Genomic DNA, 19,678 nt, shown 5'->3' on the forward strand with positions numbered 1-19,678 from the left:
TATTTTACCCTGTAGTACTCACATATGCTTTCTGGAATTTACAAATACATTTTCACTTTTTTAAATTGCAGTATTAATGTATGCAGTTATAATTCAGGTTAATGAAGTAGAACTCTTGCACTGCATTTTAACTGCATTGTACTTTGCAGTAGCTGCAGTGATGTTTCGTAAGGGAGGGAGCCAGGGGCTGTACTGCCATGAGGCAAGTGGCACAGTGTAAACAGGGAGGAACCGGGTGCACTAGCATGGGAGATAGAGTGTAAACGTGGGGGTCTGGGAGAAGGATCTCCCAGAGGGGCGCAGAGAGGGCGCGTGCGCTCACATGTGCTGGGACGCGTTGGGGAAGTGGTTGGAGTACTGTGGGGCGGAGTCTTCAGGGCCGTGTGGGGCGGCGTGGCTGATCACCATCATCACTGGCCGGTGCGGGAACATCCGCTTGGACATCCGGAAGAAGTTGATGCTGTCGTTGGTTATCAGGTCTGTGAAATAATCCTGGAGGAAAAAATTAGAATAGAGCAACTCTCTTAATACATTACACCAGGACAGCACACACACTGCAAAAAGGCTGTAATGAGACATAAAATCTTTAGAAGACAGTAGAAAAATAGTAATGTGTGACTTAGTATTATTACATTTTAAGCCTAAATAGAAGACTAAAATACAAGTTACAATAAGATTTGTATTTCTTTTTTGTTTTATGCAGTGCGTCCTGAAGTGCCCCCACGCTGCAAACTCAACATTCAAGGACAGCTCCTGTGAAAAGCTGGCAACTTTGATGATCAGATCAGATCATCTACAGCAGTGGTCTCCAACCCTGGCCCTGGTTTTTGTTACTCCGAACTTAATTAATCATTTACAGCAGTTGATTTAACTCACTTCGCCTGGTTACCTGGGTCCCAACTGGGTTGGAAACCACTGATCTCCAGCATGGCGATCCTGTGAAGCCGCTGTGCTCAGTGATGAGGGGATTGGGAGGTCAGGGCTGACGATCACTACCGTGGCCAGAGGTCACAGCTCATCGCTTGGTTCTTTGTTATGACAACAGGAGTAGCTCATCGCCCTTGTGCTTCAGCAGAGTGAGCGCAGGCAGCAACGACAGGCAAGACTGGCCCCATGTGCAGATTGGGGAGACTCCCAGCCAGAGCCCCGTGTGCCGGTCCCCCAGCCATTCTGCCCTCCCCCGGCCCCAGCGCATTAACGCGGCAATGAGCCGTTCGCGGGGTTAGGTTAGGGCAGGGGTCTCAAGCGAAACGCTTGGAGAGCCCGAGTGCTGGTTTTGACTACGTTTCAGAAGTTAAGTGAATTTTATGTACTTACAGTATATGCCATTTCCAAGGTCTAAATTGGCTGTTGATTGAAATGAAACCACAAAACGCTGCAGACACTGTGGGCCTCCAGGACTAGTTAAGGTCTTTTGTTTGCAGGTTTGGCTGTGGCCCGAGCCCTCTGGCACTACGACTCCGTTTAAATGCCTCACTGCTCAAGTGGTAAATTAATGCAGGGCGGCTTGTATGTGCAAGCTGGATGCACACATATGTGTCTGCAATCATTCCCTCATTAAGTCTCAATATTTTAAAGAAGAAGAAGAAGACAAATATACAAAATTTAAAAAGGCCTGGTTCTCTTTTACTTGAACCCCTTCTCCTGTTGTGCTCCTGTTTATTTTAGTCATTTCTCCTTGATTTCCCAGAAATTGTATACTGGTATGAAAACATACACAAACAACCCCCGCCCCCTCACCACCACAACACATATATTACTGCGTCCGTTATACGTTGACCCTCAGAAAATATACCTTCTTTCCACCACTGTTGCCAGGTCTCTAAACAAGATGGAAATTGTTTTCCAAAACCAAAATACTACACGGTGTGAACAAATGAATTAATAAATGCGTCATACTGTACAAAGATCTGCACCTCCGTCTGTCTCTGTGAATAACAGAACAGAGGAAATGAGTCAGAGCGAGGGCGTGAGATAATGAAGCTGTTTGTGCGTACGCCTCAGACTTATAAAACCAGTGATAAAACCGCTAATAGAGGAATGATGAGTCACCCGCGCCCGTTTCAGACAGGACCGAATCTCTTCCCTGGCCTGTACTTAATGCCAGCTGTCCTGGTGTAAGATATGGGTGCATATATTTGCAAGCAACTACATTATGCATTGCCATGTCATGCATAATGATGTGACTAAATGCATGCACTGCATCCATCGAGCTAATGTTACTGCCCTGGTGTAAAAGATGAGCAGCGCATCCAAGGATCTGACTCTAATTCACCCATTAGCATGTCACACATAGTGAGGTGATCACTCCATCCACCACGTCCCTCCATTTCTTGCCCACTGAGTAGAGAAGCAACGACTCTATCATAAAGGCGAGACTCTTCATGTGTCCATTGATATTTGTTAATTCAAACAGAACTGATACAAATGTCCCTTTATGCCATGTCTGTATTACAATTTATTGAAAATGCTCCAAGTCTCACCTAAGAAACTTTCAACCTGAGTTGCCCCTAAACCAGCAGGCAACTTTGCACTTTCGTCTGATTCAACAAGCAAGCCATTTCACATCTGAACACCATTCCAAACACTTATTTACTCGATCCATCAAACTAGCCTAAAATAAATATTCAGAAATGTCAAATGGTCTTGTCTCCAGACCAAGACACCTTCGCTGCGGCTCCACGGGGCCAACCTGGCCTACCTCGTACAACGCTGGCGAATAACATGTCTGGGAAAACAAATTCAGGTTTGACAGCTGTCCCGGGCCAGCATAGGTTACAGGAGTCTAACGGTCTGCAAACCTATCCTTCTGACTGCGCATTTATCACATCGCTAATATCCCGAGCCTGACACAGAGATGGCAAAATGTTTCGTTTGCCAACTATTTGCAATGTGGATCGGTTCCATCAGCTCAAAAAAAAAAAAAAGAGTAGCAGGGAGCCATTTCCAAATAAATGTACTCACTGTCAACCTTCTCGACTTGTTTGCATTACAGGACCGGATCGACGAGCAAAACACTAAACCGTGGTGACAGGAAAGCGAGGAGATGCCAAGGAAACACAGTCCCTTTCAACACCGCTGAGTTCTGAGGTAGCTGAAAACACGTTGGGACTGTAGGCAAACGGTACCTACAATTATTCAGGAACAAACAGCACATTTGGCCCACAGAGCAGAGAGGTTATCAGGTTCATACGCATTCAGTCAATGGGTGAGGCCTGCTGCAGGGCTCTGATGTCACGCTAACGGTTACATACCTTGGAATACTCCGCTCCGTGCTTCTCTTTGTACCCGTTCCGACAGACCGTGTAATTATAGAAGCGGGAATTTTTGATGAGCCCCACCCATTCCCGCCACCCGGGTGGAATGTAGCTGCCGTTGTACTCGTTCAGGTATTTCCCAAAGAAAGCTGCGGAAACAAAGAGAAGGAGAGAGAAAGTCAACATCAAAATCAACAGCAGCTTCCGACAGGAAGAGTACCGGAACGTCTCAACGAGGCTAATCCGTGCTTGTCGTGCTCGTCTGTTTAAAGACCCACAGGCATGCGATTACTGGAGCTCCCTGTGTCTCTTTGATCAATAAAAGCAGGCGTCTACGCTTATCTCCTAATAGGCCATCCTATGGATGTGGCCTCTTTCAAAAAAGTACCTGTACATTTCTGTTAACATTTGTGTGTGCTCCTTCTCTCCAAACCATGCTAAACATCTCCCCAAAGCCAGGCAAACTGCCAGTCTACCCAAGAGAGCTAATTGTAGGCTAACATATCAGTTAGAAACCACAAGTAGTGCTGGAGCCCACAAGTGTCTATTCATGAGAAAACCTGCATGCCACTCACACAAGATGGCATTTTGGCTTTTAGCCTGGCTTTTCTCATGTCTTTTCCTAAATCATTATTTAGTCTCTTTCAATTATGACTTAATTTGTATCAATAATTTAATTTCTGTCTAAGGCTATGGTTACAGCAGTATTGAGTGCTGTCTGTTTTCCTGCATTAGTGACTGAATAGCTTGCCTTGTTTGGCAGATTCCTGTGGAAATCTTTGGCTGTAAATTTGTCCAACAATGTGTCAAGCACTCTGGTGTGAAGATATCACGTTATGATAGATGCCCCATCACAAAAAAATAAAATAAACTATGAGAAGAACAGACATTCCAGTGTGAACATCAGGAGAATCCACCCCTCCCTCACTCAAGAGGCTACACGGCTACTTGTACAAGAGCTCCTAATCTCGGGTCTAGACAACCGCAATGCCTCGCTGGCTGGCCTGGCAGCCTATGGTACTGGGCCACTGCAACTTGTCCAGAATGTTGCTGCCCACCTGGTATTCAACCTGCCTAAATTTGCACATGCCACACCACTGTTGAACACCCTACACCGGCATCTCTTGCATTGAATTGAAATGACTCACACTAGTGCACTAAGCTGTGAATGGTACTGCCCCTTCCTATCTTCAGACAATGATTACACCACACATTCCAGCCAGATCTCTCCAATCCCAGCTGGCCATCCCAGCACCTCACCTAAAAACTGACCTTTTCAGACTATAGCTCAGCGTTTAAATTTTTTAAAAGAACTTTCCCTTTTGATTTGGATCTTGCGTCTTTGGATCTTATGGGTCTTGCTTTCTATGTGAAAAGCACTTTGGCTAAAAGCTGCTGCTAACTGAACTGTGAACAGTAAAAGGAAGGCTGAACGGCTGCTTACCGGTCCTGTAGCCTGTGTTGTTGAGGTAGACCGCAAAGGAGCGGGGCTCGTGCTGGGCCTGCCAGGAGAGGGACGAGCAGTTCTCGTTGTTGGTGTATGTGTTGTGGTTATGAACGTACTTCCCCGTCAGCATGGAGGAGCGTGACGGGCAGCACATCGGCGTGGTCACGAAGGCGTTTGTGAAAGACGTTCCCCCGTCCTCCATTATTTTACGGGTTTTGTTCATCACCTGCAAGGAGCCTGTGGGAAGAGATGCAAGGCGGTGAGAAATCCCCGCCGCTGCGTGCCGCAGCTCTTGTTTTCGGAGTACAGCAGCACGTCGCGTTTTTAATCCTAGGGTATATGTTTACAAGCTTTGAAGAAATGGAAACCCCAGACAGATTCCGTTTGCCCTGATTATGGGTTGCATAGGTTTGCTGTTTGAGTAAATCTGGAGATTTTGCCGGAAAGCTGTAATTTACAGCAAGATAAAAGAGAGCTCCATGCTTAGCCAAATTTATCTGTGAATGCTAACTGCCCCCCACTCCCCACAAGGCATTGAAAATGGATGAAACCTCACCATTAGACGAGGACGGCACCTTGTTTCCTCAATAGCCGATGGCACTTTAAGGATCGCTACAAACAATTCACTAGGTATGTTTCTAGCTGGGTGGGACCACACAGAGCTATTCAAATTCTTTCAGCTGGGCCTTTATCACACTAATTAATCCAATTTGGACCCTCCTCCTGTGACTGTGGCCTTTCAACCTTAAAACATACTATAAAGAAAGAAAAAAGTATAAACCTGTAAGGCCGGGTCTTTGACACTAGGATTTCTTGGGTGTATTATTAACCACACATAGTTTTGATAGGCAGCTACTGCCAATTGTGATGCGTCCGGCTGTGACATCCACATGTCAGATACCGCACTGAAAAACACTGTGGCTGTGGCTGTGGCTCTGAGCATGCCTGATATCTGAGAGATGCAGTTTCCCGTTTGAAGACATTAACATATCTAGCAAGCATTGAACTGGAAACAGTTATGTTAGGCAATAACAAACTGTCTAGTGATGAGAACCTAGCAAATTTTGAAAAAAAGGTAGGGAAATCATCTAATTAAAACCAACGAAACATAGAAAATGGCTTTTAATTGATTCATTAACTTAATAATGCAAAACTATTCCATTAAATTATATGTAAATATAACTCCTTCAGAGCTACTCTGTGTGCAGTATGATGCGGATTTACAGCAATATTAATGTCGGCTCTTTAGACGTATGCTCCCTCACCCAGCTCAACGTCCTGGTCGTCCGTCATAATGAGGATGATGTTGGGTCGAATGTTCCTCCTGTCCCTCTGGACCCGGCCCCGCAGGCTCTGGCCCCTGGTGGTGAAGGCCGCGCAGCCCGGCAGATCCACCAGGACCAGCACCAGGGCCAGCACACACCAGGCCAGGGGGACCGGTTTCATCACGGCTGAGACGAAGGGTGGGGCGACACCCAGGAGATCACGTGCAGAACCGGAGCTTTCACTCGCAAGCCTGAGGGAACGCGGGAAAATAAAGACAAAAGGTCAGGCTTCTCACTGTATGAGTGAGGGAGACTGTGTATGCACGAATGAGATACATGTGAGAGAGTGTGAATGAAAGAGGGAGTGTGTGTAAGTGAGACTCTGCGCATTTAGGAGAAAGAGTCTGATTGTTCGTGTCTGTGTTTGAGGAGGGACAGGGAAAGAAAGAGCGCACGCGAGAGTTTGAAAGACAGACAACAGAATCCAAAGCTCCTGTCAAAGTTATGTAGTGGAAACTGTCTGAAGACAGAAGAGACCATAATGGAGCAGGTCTGTGGGTTTGCTTTGTGCGTGTACCGAAATAAACGACAGGTTCCTGTTCACCACATACTCACCCTTGACATCATCTACATCTGTTGTATAAAGCAGCCCTAAATACAACTGAATGTCAGCCCTAAATATAGCAACCTTCAGAGTAACCAAAAGACCAAACCTATGCAAACAAACCATTTAACCCTTTCTCTCTTGAATGAACCTTCATGGTTGTCTAATATCTGTGATCTACAAAACAGTATCTACACAAACCTAAATACTTTTACAAAATAAAATTACAAAACGTACTGTAACTGAAATGTAAACAGCCATAAACACATGTTCTTACTTCTTCACAATTATTACATCTACTAATACTGATCGAAGAAAATTAAATAAACCTAACTGCTGTAAGACCTCACCTGAAAGCGATCTGTCAGTATCATGCTTAATCCAGAGCCCTTCTCCATCTGTCTGAGTGAGCAGGCAGACTCAGACACTCTGAATGTCAGGCAGATCTGAATACAGCACACTCACTTCCTGTCAGATCACGCCCCAGTCTGGCAGTTCTCCGCACATTCCCTTCAACTCCATCTATGAGGAGCGGAGATAATTCAAGCCCCCGCCTCCCGCCCCCCTCCCCGCCAACCCCCTCCCTCCCAGGCTCTGCTCTGGGCCAATCGCAACTTGCGCCCGCATGTCAATCAAAGGCCCCCAAGCTCATAACCCCTGCATGGTGTAAGGAGCCACCAGGGTTGTTGAGAGAAGGGGGGTGTTCCGGTGCATTAACCCCCTGCTGCACTCGCCAATCACAGATTCAGTCTTGCATCTACCCCCGCCACCAGGGTGAATCCAGCTTCCTGCCTGGGGTAAAATACCTGGATTCTCCTTTCCGTCATTTAAACAAACATGTGCATGAATGACCTTACGAGAACTGCCGTTCTCAGCAATCCCACTCCGTGAGGTGTTCGCGGAGGCATTACATGGGAATACTCATTTTGTAGACTTAATGAGCTCCATTCAAACAGAGAGCCCATCGAACCCTGCAGCACTCCCCACCCAACCCCCCGTGCAATGACTTGACCTCCCATTGTGCTCTCCCAGAGTGTGCTCACCCCTCCAAAAACCCAAGTGCACAGACCTGCTGCAGTGAAAAGCTTAATGAAGGCTTAAAATTTACCCTGATGGTGGGAACCGGAAGGCTGGAAAAGTCAACTCTCAGAACAGAATTTAGCCCAAAATCTGGCTCTGAGGAGTGGGTCTGGGTTCTGTATCACGGCTGGGATTACCTGATTCGATCAAGACCAATTGACCAACAACCTTCTCTGGCCACAAATACACTAAGCGCTTTGCATTTAGCAAAATGTCTGAAATACACAAGTGCAACTTTCCTAACGTTATTCTTTCACAGCCGTGGAAGGCACATGCAAAATGAGGCTTTCCACTGACATGGTGCTGATGATAACGGGTTTCACGGATGGAGGTGGGAGTGCTTTTTTGGACGGGTAATGCTTCGGACAGGCGGGGCCGGGCCAGCCGGTGCAGTCATCCCGACAGCACAGTACAAACACTGGCGCTGTTTGAACAAACCCCTACCCACAAGCCAGACCCGCAGCCCCCCGCCTCCCCACCTCCCCACCCCCTGCGCCCGCCAGCTCCTCTTAAAGAACACGCATTCCCTCCACGCCGCTACATCCAGTACAAAAACCTCACGTCACAGGGTAAAGGACCAAGCCACAAAAACATGGGTTGTCTGGAGTTAGCCTCCAGCTAGCATGTTCAGCTTTGAGAGCTTTATTCAATCTTGGCAAAGCTTGAACGATGTGAATTTATAAAGTCAGAATTACGATGGGAATACAATGCATTATTGTCTGATCTGTCCGCTTTCTGTTATATTTTACCCCGTCCCCTGAGAAGTCATATAGTCCTAATAATGTCAGTCTGCAGAGAAAAGCTCCAGTCTCTGAAGTGGTCTGTGCATGAATGAAATGGAGGAAACAAGGCTCTAATACAAAACAACTGAATAGTGACCTTTGGCTCAACTTAAACAAAAAGCTATGCAGACGTGTCAGTTTTGAAGACAATACATCACGCCCCCCATTTAGTCCATTCAAAGTTTCACTGTACAATTAACCACAAAATAACATCTGTCCTTTATTTTTGATATTTTATTAAATTTTGTTTCAATCCACCATAAAAAACACATTTCAAAGAAAGGAATGCAAAGTGATGATTGCCATGGCCATACACTGTACTGTACGAGACCTCTAACGGTCAGCCTGTAGTCTGTGACAAAAACATTCCAAGCTCAGACAATGCCTTTCAAGACCAGTTGCCCTTGCGTACTGTGGTTTCCATAAGCAATAGGAAACAAGTTGAACAATGCTTTCACACAAGCTAAGTGCGACGCTTGCTTGACACAAGAATGTTATGTTTTCATAGGAGACTGCACCGCCCCTTCTACAACAGACAATATTCTGTCGTGGGAGGCTCGAGCAAATACCCAGGACTGCACTCACACCTGAAACAGATTCCTACTCCTCAAACTCACGGCGTGCACAACGGAAGGCAACAATCTCTCTTTTGTTTTCCTATAAACAAATGGGAGGGGGGAAAAGGAAATTTCCACAAAAATCAGAGCTGAAAGAGCTGCTGGAACCGTGCGCATGCCTCGGGCTACGAGAGACGCACTCCGAAGCCTGTAATGAATATGACAGTCAGGAATTCTACGGACCATGGTGTCCTGAAGTACGGACCCAAAGAGAAAGGCAAACGGAGACACTCCAACCCAAACCGCACGGTGTAGCTCGAATCCAGTGCCCACTTTTCATGGCCATTTCGCTGAAAAACTTAAGCGATATTGTTAATCCTCAACTATTGTTAATCGCTGCTTTAAAACATGGACCCATGTTTATTCAATGGATGGCGAGAAATTTCTTCTGTACTCCAATTTGCGGATTAAAATAAATGTGTGTGAAGTCTGAAAACATCAGTTATCTACAGGTTAATAGCAGCTTTGGTACTTTGGAAATTGCATTTGAAAGATTTTCCACTGTTAAGTCTAAACTCGGATTTAATGTAACATGGCAACAAAATGCTATAATTTCAGGCACTTGCTGTTTCTGGCCCTAACAGTATTGTGCAGTGCCTGACCATATGACAAAGATTTATAATATTGGCAGAATTTCTTGAAGAGTTTTGCATAATACAATTCTATCCAAAATGATATCCCTGATTGACAATCTCTTGTTGGATTGCAGATGAAGCATCAAAATTATAAAATGGAGGATTCTGAATCCACACTAGTTGATATGATGACCTGAAACTTGGAAATGGAAAATATATTTATTCTACCATTGATTTCCTAACGAAGCACCAATTCCAGTAACTGAATTATTAAAAAGGTAACAACATTTACAGCTTGAACCAGATAGTCAGCTATATGAGGAGAAATATATTAAACCCTCAAAGCAGACCACACCGTTTTGATCCTCGAAGTAATAGAAGGATTAGAGCAAACGGCCTTATAAAGCAGCCTTCACTGTGTTAATTATAGTCCTCTGGACGAAGGAGAGAAATGACATTGAGAACGGAATGAGAAGAAAGGTCCTGGAGGTTCAAAGGAGTAAAACAAAAGGCCATTATGAAGACCGTCGTTAATTACACAGCGGCCAAAATGTGCACCGAAAAAAAAGTGCAATTTTCAGATTAATGGTCCTCAAGACAAGGGACCTTTACAACAAGTCAAAGAGTTCTTAAGATTTACTTTCATGAGAATACTCTTTTTTTTCTCTCCCCCAGTCCCAGTGCAAAAAAACACATTATCTATCAGAGGAATGGAGTCTTAAACCTTACAGTGTAGCTTTCTGCAGTGTCACCAATGCCACCACTAACAGCATCACAGTACATGGCACAGCTAGACAAACTGCATGCCTGGCAGACAGAAATGAACCGTAGGTGAATAGGGTCTTGGGAGATAAAAATGTGTGACATGCCACTTCTACCCACCGTCTTTCCGATCAATGACTACAACATTGTGCAAAGATGAGTCTGGGATGGCGGAGGGCATTCTGAACCAATGGCATTCAGACTCTTCTCAACGGTTTCAGCAGCCTGCTTTGAGCCACAGAGCGAATGTACGGAGCACTGCAGTGGCTCGAGGCCACGTCTGAGCTGCATGCCAGGAGACTGATCCACAACCTATAATGAGCCATGCTCAAGAAGTGGTCTATCAGTCACACTCTCTCTCCCACATCCTACTCACAACTTTATTGCCATGCTGAGTGATTCAGTCACAGCACAGACACTTCCCAAATGTGTGCTGACCAAATGAGCTTCTTATAGACAGGCATGTATGCTCACACACAGACACACACTCAGACATACGCGCATACATATGCATGTGCACATACGCACCCACCCACACGCACGCCCATCTGTCCGCACGCACATAAAGAGAACGGCGAGAAGGCGAAGCCAATCAAACGTCAAGCTCCCATTTCTAAAGAACAGTTTTTAAATGCAAATCCAGCAACGTGAGCCATATTAGATGGCACTCTACTGCAGTCCCAGGCGGAATGAATCTGAATGTATATCACACACTATACACTGACCATATTACAGACCATGTTAAATAAATAGAGACCATGAACCACGTTCTCCCCTTATCTCTGATATTTCTGTGGTTTTCCTGTCATTCTGCATGATGCAGGGCAGAGATTATGTTCTGAGGGGAAAACATTTAGCTCACGTCTCCAGGCTGTTTAACTTAATCACTGTGGAAATAAATCCAATTGGGTCTGCAGCCAAAAGCATCTTTTCACTGGAAAACACTAATTTCTCCTTTCAGTAATCAAGACAGATCAGAGATTATATTAGCCAGAAACCAACCATAGTTCGTATCATATTCAACATCTAATGTGGTCTGTGTACTGTTGAAATGTTCATAGATGTAGTAAGTGATTCCTAAAAATGCACTTTTTCTATGCATGCGTGTATCCAGCATAATAAGCTCAGTGCTTCCAATGTTAGGTCTGGTTAGAACACAGGTGTCAAACTCCAGTCCTGGAGGGCTGCTCTCTACACCAGTGGTCCATTTAAGTCATTGATTGGCCAAAGAATCCACATACCTTAAGGGCTTCCAGCTGATTGAAAGGAACCAGACACTGTGGCCCCCTGGGAATTTAGTTTGACAGCCCTGGGTGGAAGTGATAGTAAGTCCAATGTCAGATTTCAAGTGAAGACAGGGTTCAAGATTCAACAACCACAATATGTTAATGAAAATGTTTCTGCACCCCTCTGATGTGTCTGGCTCCAGAGGGACATGGAATCTACAACAGAACCTCCTCCAAGAGCCCATCTGCTTTTACATCCGTGGAAAGCTTCAAGTGCCCTTAAAATCAAGGCCGGATATAAGGCCTCTTTATTCCACGGTGTAACAGGCAACCATATCATGTGAAGACAGCAGGATCAATGTCTGCAACATCATATTGCGTCAGTTTAGTTATTGTACCAAATTGTCTACCAAAGGAGTTTGATTACTGATCATTTATTTAGCGTGGTTGTTGTACTATAATTCCAGGAAATCAGAGAACTATTAGCCTGATTGCACAGCAAGTCTCAAGGTTATAAATGTATTCATATTTTAAATGTATTCATATTATCACCCCAGAAAGTGGCTCATCGCTCAACATGCGCATATGGCTCCCTCCTGTTTTCCTGCCCCTTTAAGGGAAAAAAAACCTCTATGCGCCAGAACACCTAGTCAGATGGAAGCTTTAGCAAAGCACAATAATTACATTTCAAAAGTAAAGAATGGCTAAAGAAAAGGCTCATTTGTATTTCCCTCCAAAGCTGGAAGTATTTAACAGGATTGGGGGGGGGGGGGGGGGTTGTGGGTGGTAGGGGGGTGGGGGGGTGATGACAAGGGGTGAGTGTTTAATTACAACAAACTATTTTAATACATTCATTTTGGAAATTTAAGAAGAAGAATGGCAACGGCTTTTGTACAAACAATCTGAACCGCCATTGAATTAATCCCGGGCCCTGAGAATGGAAAGGGGCACCTTTGTAGTCTCAAAACTGCCAGAGCGTGTCCATTAATTATGAATGCATGTAAAATATATCATTAAATTAATCCTGCTCGGAAGACTTCAAAGTTATATTGGGGGTGCCACCAGGTGGTCTGATGGGAAAGCCGGGGAAATGATTAAAACATATGAGGGGAGGTGGTGGAGGAGAGAGACCCTCCGCTCCTGTGTGCTCCGCTGAAGTTTCCCCACTGAGTCGCACAGTAGCTAAAGTACTGAGAGGGTGAGGGCCAAAGACAAGAGGAGGAGAGAGGAGAGAGTGAAAGACAGGGAGAAGGAGAGAGAAACAGAGAGGGACAAAAACAGGGGAGAGGAGAGAGTGAGAGACAGGGAGAAAGAGAGAAACAGAGGGACAGAAAGACAGAAGGAGAGAGGGAAGAGAGAGTGAGAGACAGGGAGAGGGAGAGGGAGAGAGAGAGGGACAGAAAGACAGAGAGAGAAGGAGGAGAGGCTGAGCGAGGTAGTGGGGAAGGAGGAGGATGAGTAGGAAACAGAGACTCACACCCTCTCTCAAGACAGGCACACTGCAGCAGCTGTAAACAGGAAAGGCTCAGGTGGAGTCCGTTTGAGCAGGTCAGCAGACCCAGTGTTCATCAGAAAGTGTCCACAGCAGATCATGCAGTCGGACCAATAGATATGTTGTTTAAACTGAGCTGGAAGTTTCACCGAAATAAAAGCTTTGATATGCTGTGCAGATGACACATTCATTTCCCTCTCTGGACAGCCCTGGATGAGTTCCCTGGGTTCTTAACTGGGTTATTTATACCGTTGGAGAGACTCGCTGTAGCTACCTTTTGAAGTTTGATTTGAATTTAATAGTGGTGAGCGGCCAAAGTTTTATGGCACAGAGAGAAGAAGCTGCGGCATTGTGTAGCACGCGGAACAGACCGGGCCTGTCTATTTTTAACAGAGCTGAGCGGGAGGGAGCGCCTGCAGCCAGACGCACAGCCTGATAGTGACGGGGGAGGGGAGGGGGGCTCTTCATAAATCTCACCTCTCCCTCAGCTTCACAGAAGGGGGAAGGGGACACTTCTCATAATCCCCAAACCGCAAGTGTCCTGCAGGGCTGTTAATAACACAGGGTTTTACTATTCAGTCGTCCTCAGACTTTCTTTACACGTTCTCTCTGTTTTCACTGCATCATGATGGCCGCCAAAACAGAAGGCCTGCTTTGTTCTCTCGGCCAATTAATCCTAATCAATGTCAGGCAACGCTGAAATATGGCCCAACTGTAGCTATCAATTGTCGGGTTACCTGCCTCTTTTGCAGGGTCAGTTGCCTTCAGCAGAGCTTGTGACCATCCCATGTGATTCTGGCCAGTTAGGGGGTCTTCCTGTATGAGGGGTTTTGAAAGATTTCTGAGAGGTGGCAGAGAGGTTTTGGCAGACAATGTGGTTAACGAGCGAAGCAGAAACAAATATGACAGTATGGAGAAGCTGAGAATGAAGTAGCTGGGTGCCTTTTCATATATTTGGCATTTGGTCCTCATAACTTATAATAAATAGTCTGGTATATTTAAAGTGGAATATTTATAGGCCTATGGAAAAGAAAAGCATGAATAATTAATACCAGCGCAAACCATGGTTTCCTTATTACTGCAATTAATGCAATGTGCCATTTACGTGCCCTATTTAAGGACTGATTTTTTTTGTTGTATTTTCCAAGGGACAATAAATCATTGTGCAAGACATTGAGTTGAAGTTTTTTGTTTAATCATTCTCATTACATATTTGTCAACAGCATCTGGCATGGACAAATGCAAATGCATGACCATCACAAACCCAAACCCATGGATGCATGTGTGATCACTCTGACCACAAGCAAAATACTTCCAGTGATATGCTCTTATAGTGCCACCGAAAGAAGGAAATATTCAAATGGCTTCAGTGAGTTTCCACTGAGGTAATTGTTCAGAATAAATAAATTGCCCTTGTTTCTAGGGAACCAGCAACCCGGTCGTGCACGAGGAGAAAACACAGAGCCAAGCAAATTTCTGTTAACGCTCAGAACTTAAGCCACTTTAGTAATCTCTTTATTCTCCTCAGGCAGCGAGCTGAGAAGTGTGGCACAGTGGCGACTCTTAAGACATAAATCCCATTTTATGTACATCAGCTTTCTCCCAGAGAAAAGACGTGTTGCCAGGCTTAGGTAGGCCACAGGCTGCTGCAGGAATAGGAAAGCTCTCTCCTCCTTTGAACCTGGGTTACTCATTGACACAGGCGGGCGAGAAGAGTCTGCTGAAACTGTTTAAAGATTTAATGACCCATACAGATTCAGAAATGATTAATGCGCAGCTCTCGGATAACTGCTTGCCCACTGGATTTGCTTGAAAGGGGGCCCACGTTTTGACATGACAGCAATTTGTAAGCAAACACAGTTGAATGTAATGCGCAGTCGAGCTACATTGAATTAGTTCTGTATTAACTGACTTAGAGCCCAACAATGACGTGACAATAGGTCCAGCCCGATGTTAAAGTCTAATAGGGTGTCAGCTCCAAGGTTGGCAATGTAATAATGGCAAACAGCATGTTTTCATTATTTCCATTCATCTTAATAAGAAGTGTAATAACTTAATGTAATTCACATAATAACAAAAGATTCTGAGTGGCTGACTTTAGTTCTTAGGTTTCTCTGTTTCTGGACAGATGATACTTTATGACTACATCAATATACGTGAAGGTGTTGCAACGTACCAGCGCATAAAACCTCCAGGAAGATGGGACAAACACACAGTGCAGAAGGCTGATGAAGATGAAGTTGCCAGGCCTTATGTAAACAGTTGAAATTGGGCATCCACACTGTAAGCAGCTGCTCTGGGTCTGCAGTAATGAACAGGGTCTAACTGGATTGAGCCCTGACCTGAAATGTAAATAACAGCTGGATTTACTGTAGAACAAAACCACAGCCAGTGCTGGAACATCTGGCCGCACTGTCAGGAGTGGGTCTGAAGCTTTTTTTATTTCCTTCTTGTACACTTCCAGTACAAAGCCATTTTTACACAGACATAACAAATTAGGGTTCTGTACGGAAAATGAAATGTAATATTCCTGCTTTCTATGCCGTTTCTGAACATATTCCAAATAAGTCGTGTAAAAACAGTGCCCACACTGGATCCTCAGGGTCATGATTTATGCTATTAAAATTCTGACACTGATCTCCCGATTCCCTCCCTCTGGACGTGCCTTGGATGCAAATGGGAAAGAAAATTTAGTTGGAACAATTTTAAATTAAAGTTAAATTAAGTTTTGCTAAAAGAGAGAAAAATCTGACATTGCAGTCTAACATTAGTTTAAACAAAGTCAGTTGGAAAGAGAGACAGATCAAATGATCCGAGGGTAACATTCCAGCATTTATTTTCCAACAACGCTGGCTTCCAGCCATTTTCCCAACGCAATTACCACGACTGTGATAACTCCACACTGTGCTTATAGGCACAGTTAAATGGCTTCAGGGAAACAACAAGGCCCCAGCAAACGGCATCACAAAACCCAGTGTGTCCCCGAATAATTTTGGAACAGAATTCCAGAGTGAAGCCGAGTAGTTAATGGCTCCGTCACCAACTGTTTGGAAGGGTATTTCTGGCAGGGTTTGAAACAATACCCTTACAGAATGTGGAACATGTGCAGACATATTCCTGGTGAACCGTAGACAGACAGAGCTCACACGAAAAGTCATTTGTGACCCTGCCTGTCATAAACAAGCTTTTCCATTACTAAGACGTTTAACACACGATACCGCTCGTAGAACACTAGAACACATTGCCGGTTGGCATTTGCTGCTCCACGTCGCAGTCGCGGTCTGCATCACAACATAACCTGTAATTTGTATTCGCAGACGCTCGCATTCCCACTGCCTCTGGCAGCACCTGTGTGGCTTTCCAAGGCACTGGATAGCGTGATTTGTAATTCAATTAACATTATCTCTCCTGGCGACAGTAATTCATTGTCTGCGTAACGTCAAATTAACTGCATTTAAAGGTTACACCTACTCATGAGATATAGCTTTTAATATGGAGAATGTGCGCAACTTCCAAAGCTCTCCCAATAAACAGGTCACATTCCCAACACAAGCACAAACATGGATAATAGATGAACTCCTCATGCCCCAAAGACAAAGGCAATCTCCACACACATATAGAGTGAGACAAATCACAGCGCAAGGACTTAATTTAACCTGATGTAGCAATAACAGCTGAAATCGCATAAGAAGATAATTCCACAGGATTTAGGACAACACAATGAGCTGGGAAAGACAGCACGGCATCAGAGCGGAGACTGATTGTTGTTTTCACCCGGCAAAGTGCAGTTCATGGCTCACAAGTGACCCATTCATAAATCTATTGCGGGAGCCATTGAAGAAACACGCTTAAAGGGCCCCTCGTTGAATTTAGCTAGCACTCGTTCTTCAGATTCACCCCCTGACAAGCGACGGAACCATGAAACCATAGTCCTGCCCTGGAAGAATGCACACTGCCCATTTTGTACCTTAAGTCTTAAACTCAGTGACATTGCGGTGAAAGTTCCCACTGAAGTGAAAAACCGCAGCACAGCTGCGATGACGTCTACAGGAGCATAAACTCTAGTAAGCATAAACTCCGCACAGGGTCAGCAGCCCACTAGCCCGACACCATTGTCTGCTGAATGTGTTTTTTTCTGTGCTTGGAGGTGGAGCGGGGAGCGTTGCTGTCGGGAGAGCTGTGTGCGTGCCTGTTCCCTGGGCTCTCCTCCATTATCTCCATCATTCGGGGGGGGGGGGGGGAGGGCGGCGGATAAAAGCGTTGGCCCCCCAGTGGCTCAGAGGTTTAACCAAATCTGCCTCAGATGCATTCTGACGGGAGTTTAATTGTACGTGATACAGGCGGACCTTTCTCTTTCACATCTAAAACAGATTGCTTCTCCGCGGGAGGTGGACTATTGCACAAGAGAGTTGACAAGGCAGGGACAGTGTGGCTGTGGGCGAGGGGGGGGGGGGCTGGGTATGAGGGAGGGAGGGGAGGGGGGCACGGCACGACGGTAGGCAGCCCTCTGACCCCCATTCAGCAACCACAACAAGGCGACCTCCCCGCTCCCCGCCCAGGAGTGGCCTCCCCTTTCAGTTCAGAGCGGCCAAACTCTCCCCGCCTCACCCCGCTCTGAGCCCCACCCACCACTGCGTGTCACGGTGGGAGGAGCCACAGATGCACTTCTATTTCAGAGCTCTTGAGTTTTTTCTGCAATGACAGATGTTCCCCTCACTCAAAAAAAACAAAAACGTTTTTGGGAGTAACTAGGAGCACACAGATGTACCATGCCTCCTCACGGCCCCGGACACTCCGAATGAAAGCAGCATGAGAACATAAGACAACAGGAATGGATCATTTTGAGCTTAGTTACAAGTGTTCCCAAAAGTACCTAGGATCTGGATCACTGCCGCTGAGGTGTTCAGCCATGATTTAAGCAGTGGTGATACTCTAGAGCCTGCTAAAGACATTCCCAGGAAGAATAAACTTAGTCTCAGCTGATGGGATTAAAGAGCAATTTCACAAGGACTGGAGCTCATGTTTGTCCATCATGACCTCAGATGCACTGGTGTGTGACTGCACAAACACTGGGGGTGCTGTGGTGAGCTCCCAAAAACACACAAATCTGTCTATCAACGATATACTGCGTTTAGTATCCAATATATATTACCACATACATTCCAAACAACCATTATAAACAAGGTTTATAATATATGAAATAAATATTAAAATGAACAACTCGAAAATACATCTGAATTTCAGCCATCAGTAATGGAGTGAACCAAATTTGAGACATTTTTGAATGACTTTAACACGGTCAAAAGGGGTGACTTTCACACAATGGTGTCATAACAGCTAGTCATATAACACAGGCCCCAGGAGGAATTCTGTGTTAATGATTCAGATGAACATAAAAAAGGGTCCTCTCACCAAAGGTCTTAGTCACCATCTGAGGACAAGCTACCCAGAGAGAGAGCATGTATATGTCAAGCTCAAAGAAATAATTATTCCTCAGCACAGATAACCATCAGCTGCAGCTCAGTGAATGAACATAACGAATGAGGTTTAGAGGTTACCAAAACAAATGCAAGAAAAGTCAATAATCCTTTGCACTTTCCCACAACACGCATCAAAGTTCTTGCCTCTCCAGCTCATTACCGAATGTCTGACACTTATGAAAGTGATTTGCTTGACGCAATAGAGCAAACACACTGGTTTTAAGCATAGCTGTGTTTTTTTTTTTAATAAACAGCCATGAATGACACCTCTCTCAGGTGCCTCTGTGTGTTAGTTCCATATGCAAAAAAAGATGTTTTTCATTTAAGTTCATAAACGAATGCAAATGGTAGGGAGAAAACGTGTTTGAAAACATTCCATGCAGACCAGAAAATAGAAAATCTATACAGCATGTGTGTTTATATGCACACGCGTCATTAAATCATTCCCAACAGTTCTGCATACTCACATACACACATGTAAATAAGACATATTTAATGTAAATTATATTGTTCAAGTAACTTCTCCATATATTAACAGCTAACAGTTCCTTTCTCTCCCTCTTTTGATGTACTATTTTTGAGTTGCTTTTTGACGATTCACTCTCATTAGCAGGATTTTAACACCGCCACCCCAGCATGCAATGTGTATTCTCCCAGTGGAGCTAGTCAAGCGAGTCTCAAACCAAAACCTAATGACGACAAAACAGCCACTGGAATAATATTTGCTTTGGCAGAGTCTGCCTGGAATTGCAACTTATTTGTAGCAGCTGGTGCCATTGTTTACATAAAGCAATGCAAAATGGAGCCAAACACACCTGGCTGTGTAATAGTTGCAAAATGTTCCTTAAGCTTGTGCTGGGGTGCGTATACTTTGGAAGTGTCTGAAGCCACTCTTTGCACTCACTTTGCGAGTCTCATGGAACCAATTCTTGCAACTCATTCTGGCTTTGAACAGGACCAAAACATAAGCTTCTCATTTAGGAAAAAGCAGGTCAAGAATGATGCTCTTCAAGAGTACTGGTGCAGTAACTGCGCTCAGGAGGAACTTGTCAAAGGCCATAAAAATTCCTTGCAAACAAAGATTATAAAAA

The 19,678-nt window shown here is 44.9% G+C and overlaps 1 protein-coding gene across 5 annotated transcripts in view; it reads right to left on the reverse strand.

Moving 5' to 3' along the window:
* The window catches only part of sulf1 (sulfatase 1), a 100,118-nt gene that overhangs the window by 20,837 nt on the left and 59,603 nt on the right, over window positions 1-19,678 (reverse strand). For 4 of the 5 annotated variants that reach the window (XM_061239116.1, XM_061239115.1, XM_061239117.1 and 1 more), the window contains 4 exons: window positions 5,970-6,220; window positions 4,702-4,941; window positions 3,255-3,406; window positions 323-492 (listed from right to left, as the gene is read on the reverse strand). In XM_061239116.1, the coding sequence (XP_061095100.1) occupies window positions 323-492; window positions 3,255-3,406; window positions 4,702-4,941; window positions 5,970-6,220 (813 nt within the window). Of the gene's footprint in view, window positions 1-322; window positions 493-3,254; window positions 3,407-4,701; window positions 4,942-5,969; window positions 6,221-6,923; window positions 6,972-19,678 lie in introns of those variants that run through there. The other variant, XM_061239119.1, reaches the window with a different exon arrangement.

This window comes from Conger conger, chromosome 4 (assembly GCF_963514075.1).
Source record: "Conger conger chromosome 4, fConCon1.1, whole genome shotgun sequence".
Classification (NCBI taxonomy): Eukaryota; Metazoa; Chordata; class Actinopteri; order Anguilliformes; family Congridae; genus Conger; species Conger conger.